Source organism: Corvus brachyrhynchos, unplaced genomic scaffold, assembly GCF_000691975.1.
Source record: "Corvus brachyrhynchos isolate BGI_N302 unplaced genomic scaffold, ASM69197v1 scaffold56, whole genome shotgun sequence".
Lineage (NCBI taxonomy): Eukaryota > Metazoa > Chordata > Aves > Passeriformes > Corvidae > Corvus > Corvus brachyrhynchos.
The window spans coordinates 10,028,787-10,033,415 of NW_008238664.1; the positions used below are offsets into that span (position 1 = coordinate 10,028,787).

Here is a 4,629-nt window from a genome sequence, read left to right on the forward strand (position 1 = left end):
GCAGCCCCCGGTTCCCGCTTAGCCCCCCGGAGCCGGCGAGGTGCGCAAGGGACTGTGTCTCTTCCCTTTAAAATGGGAAAGAGCATGCTACCGAAAAGATAGGAATAAATCACTCGAAACCTAGATTTAGGGCTTTTTTCACCTGTGTGTTTCGTTATGCCGGCTGCTTTCTCTGTTATCTCTGCAAGTAGGCATATGAACCTCTTAAGCTTCTCATTATATGCGAAGCTTGGGGGGTGGTGGGCTTTTCTCATGCTGACTCCATAAAATTCCATGTGATTGGCGCTTATTTTTTTAGGAAAAGAGCCCAGTCCTGTTAGTAATAAAGAGTAACGCCTTGTTCGTGCTAAAAATGAGTACTGCGCTCTTTAATTCATCTTCCATTGCATGGAGGTCTGGATTCGCAGTGGCGTGTTCCAGGATGGAAGCCTTAGCAGGGGCTTTTATACTCCTCTCCTCATTTCATAGCAGTACTGTGGAGTTGCTACCTTTGTAGTTTGTTTAATAATCTTACTTTTATGGTTAGAAGTTTATTTTTCTTCCTCTTACAGCTTTCCCAGATCAGTGCTGCTCTCTTAAAATGCTGATTCCTGGTGGTCAACAGTTAGTCACCTTTTCTGCTTTTACTTAGTAAATACTTTTTCCTTCAGAGAGACTTGTGTTTAAGATTTCATAGTGCTGTATTTATTATTACATTATTTAACTGGTGTGCAATATGTTCTTTATCACAGGTCCTGGATACAAGAGATGTACAGGTATTTAAAGTGACTGTAAATGGACAAGAGGCACAATTTGCTTTTGGAGAAAAGCACAGTTTCAAGGGGACCCCCCTAGAAATCACGTTTCCTAACGAACTAAGAAGGTATGCACTTTTGCCTGTTCCTTTAGGTTGTTTTTAAAATGCACTGTATAAGCTACTTGTCTGCCTGTAGGGTTGTTGAGTAAAGCTTGCAAAGGGACTTATAAATTAGAATTTAGGGTAGTGCATTCATTTGGTATGATCTTGTAGATTACTGTCATATTTGGCTTTCATTAGTCAAAACTTTGCGAGTCTTTGTACCTGTCCCCAGATTTTATATCTTGTACAAAATTACTTATTAAACTGAGTAGCAAAATGATGTGTAATGTATCACAATTTTTCCAGTGCTTATCATCAGTAACATTGTTTCGGCTTTAACTACCTGAATTTTGTCTAGTTCAGAATTGTTACAGTGCAGTGCTCATGGAGCTACAGCCCCTGTTGGATCTTCTTTTATACAGGGGCTGGTTCTGCACTCTGTAGAACTTTGGGGTATTGCTATGATTAGATAGAAGCATGTTTTCAAATCATGAAAGTTTTATTTTGCTGACTATGCTAAGTCGAAGTCCCTGAAAACTGGAACTTGAGTTTCGGCAGCATGATGGAGAGTGGACTAACCATAGTCTACCTCTTAAGCTGAATGTATTAAAAAGCTGTTGAAAATTTACAGTATGCTTTTTGGCAGTTTGCTTTGCATGTTGTAACTCGATAGCTCAGTCCTCTGTGGTGCCAAAGTTGAAAGCTGTGATTGTATAAGGAAGTTCCCTTGTTTGAATACAATTGAATATTAAGTTGCTTCTTACTTCTTATTGTTTGGTTTTTAGAACTCATTACTACCTCTAGAAACTCTTTCAGTTTAGTCTGGTTTCCAAGTTGGTTTTTTTTTTAATGTTGTACTCTGAATTAGTGCGATTAAGAAACACAAATAATGAGGAAGAGAAAGGAATGTCATAAAATAGCTGTCCCTTCTGGAGAAATACTTATGGTCTGTTATGAAACTGAACAAATGAAGTACTTGAGCAAACAGGTCACATCAGAAATATGCACCTGTTTCTTTTGCTGCCTTTTTTTTTTTTAAGTGCTTTTTTTCTTCAGCCTCCTTTTTTTTTTTTTAAGTGCTAAATTTCCTGGTAAGAAAAAAAAAAAGAGGGAGGTATGAGTTGTGATCGTAAGAATTTGTAATCTTGTGTGAGACATAGTCCCCCATGTAACTATCAATAAAACAGCGATAGGAAAGGGTAGGAGTTACAACTGAAAGTCTGATTGTTCAGAAAGCAATGTGCCTTATGGTAATATCAATTATTTTCCCTTTTCTTGTCTAATATGTACTTTGGAATACTGGTTATAAACCAGATGTGTACACCTGGTCAGTTTATCTAGTGTCCAACTCCTGTAATTAGCTGAAGTTTGTTCTGATTTATGGCTGTATTGTTTATTCCAAGAGTTGCATGTATAATCTGGAACTTTCTGAGAACAGAAGCAAGTACTTCCATGTGCTTTTGGTGTCAGTGATAGTTAGGGTATGTTTTTAATAAATAAGAGTATGAATGTGTCAGGTTTGTATGTGTTGTCTTGTTAGCAAACTGACACGTGTTTTGCACATAACTGTTAGTTTTTACTTGACACCAGTTCTGAAACCCTGAATAAAACTTGAACATTATTTATTTTTCTTGTGAACCCCTACTGTTAATAGGAATTTTCTGTAATTACTGATAATTTTCAGGGTGTTTTTTTCTTCTTAAGGGTAATACTTGCAGAACATTAACATCAGATGCAAAATCTAATTTTTTTTATCTAAAGAATACACATTCTATGTTATTCAGTCATGTGTCTTCTTATGTAGGGTTTTGCACCTTTTTGTGTATTGCAGAGGGGTTTTTGTACTTACATGTACAGGGTTAGTTATATACATGTAGCTGGTCCAACTAGTTTAAAGAAAAGGCCTGTGCTCTCCTTGAAGAGAGAAGTGGAAAAGTTTCTGGTTAGTAAAAACAATAATAAAAGTGCCTTGGGACGTAAAAATTGAAATAAACTAGCCATTTTTTAATATCATTATTGAAAGGGAATAATTGCTTGTATGATGCTTACTCTCATTTTTAATGCTTTTGAGACAGTGCTGCAGACCTATTTTCCAGACATCTTTGCAGAGGAATTTCAGTGTGATCAGTATTTGTGTCAAAACAGTCTGACTGTGTTCTTTATTATACAGGGGACAAGAAGCAATTGTTGAAATCTCTTTTGAAAGCTCTCCACAGTCTTCAGCTCTCCAGTGGTTTACTCCGGAACAAACTTCTGGAAAGAAACACCCATTTCTCTTCAGCCAGTGCCAGGTTGAGTTCATTTTTTCCAAACTTGTTGACATACCACTGTAATTTCCCTTGGTTTCTAAACAACTGGGGTGAAAGGCTAGAAAGGGAAAGAACAATAGTCTGTAACTTCTAGTTGCATTGTCAAAGGTCCTAAATGAAAACACTTAATGTCAGGGCGTTGAGATTTTATTATATGTTCGCAGTTAGTAATTCTGGAACTGCTTCACCTGCTCCAGTATTCTTGTCGAAGAACATATGGTCCTTTACAACCAATATATGTGTCTGTTGATCTGTCTTACCTACTATTATTCCTTTTACAGAGATCTGTAAGCTCTAAGTGATAGAAGTACTGGCTTATAGATAATGAATTCTCTGGAGGAGCTGTATAGATTTCCACTGTAGTGTATTAGTTGATTTATTTCTAGTCCTCTGCATTAGAAAGACTGTTTTGTTTCATCTTTTTTCTTTTCCTTTCTTCCTCTCTAGGCTACCCACTGCAGAGCCATTTTCCCATGCCAAGACACACCTGCTGTGAAACTAACCTACTTTGCAGAGGTAGATGAACCTAAGTCATGTGTCTTAACTAAAGACAACTGCTACAATGGGTGAATTTATATTGGGTCTTTTGGTAGCTGCCAGCATGTGGCATAATATGAAAACAGAATATTGACTTTCAGCTTAATGTGAGAGGAAAGAACTGCTGATCTTCTCTGTGGCAGTTCTCTAACTTTACCACTTCCTTTTTGTATATATCAACTCTTTTTTCACTGGTATGTGTCTATTTCCGAAAGGAAATAGAACTGCAGTAGTAAGAAAGAAATATGCTTTAAAATCAGGAAAAGCTGACAGTAAGACAGCAAAGAGTGCTGTAAAGTAAAAAATACCTGAAATGGCTCTCATGTATGCCTTAAGTAATATAGTTTGGTACATAGTTAGGGGATTTTGCAGTCCTGGCACAAACAGCTTTAAGGAAGCAAAAAGCAAGGTGTGCGCTGTGACATTACAATTCAGTTGTCTGAAGAAAGTGAGCCTTTTAACTTCTGTCAGAGGTACTCCTCTGATTAATTCAATATTGCCAGTCTTCAAAACAACATTTTCCATATGCCTTATGTTCTACTTGACAGAGATGACTTCACAACAGAACAAATCTGGGCTACTCTTTGTTATCAGCTGCTTGTAGTATGGAGTGTAATGCTGAGTGCCAGCTGTGTTGCTCATAGTTGGGTGCCCTTTCAGATATCCGTCCCAAAGGAGCTGGTGGCTCTGATGAGCGCTAATCGCGATGGAGAGGCGCCCGATCCAGAGGACAGCACTCGCAAGATTTACCGTTTCAGCCAGAACGTAAGTGCTCCAGGCTAGGCAATGGCTGCACAAGGTCTCATTCCTGACCTGTGCAGCTCACAATTGCCTCAGATATGCTTTTGATGTCATTGATAAGTCATGTGACTCATGATAGGTCTTTGCCACTTTAGAAATATGAGGTATTATGGAACTCCAACTTTGAGAAGACAACCAGTAAGC

At 38.0% G+C, this 4,629-nt stretch overlaps 1 protein-coding gene across 1 annotated transcript in view; it reads left to right on the plus strand.

Moving 5' to 3' along the window:
- The first annotated feature begins 612 nt into the window (after window positions 1–612).
- The window catches only part of LTA4H (leukotriene A4 hydrolase), a 13,905-nt gene continuing 9,888 nt past the window's right edge, over window positions 613–4,629 (plus strand). The window contains exons 1-5 of the mRNA XM_017737943.1: window positions 613–630; window positions 732–862; window positions 3,009–3,129; window positions 3,595–3,663; window positions 4,345–4,449. Coding sequence (XP_017593432.1) covers window positions 4,375–4,449 — 75 coding nt within the window. The 5' untranslated portion in view covers window positions 613–630; window positions 732–862; window positions 3,009–3,129; window positions 3,595–3,663; window positions 4,345–4,374. The remainder of the gene's footprint in view (window positions 631–731; window positions 863–3,008; window positions 3,130–3,594; window positions 3,664–4,344; window positions 4,450–4,629) is intronic.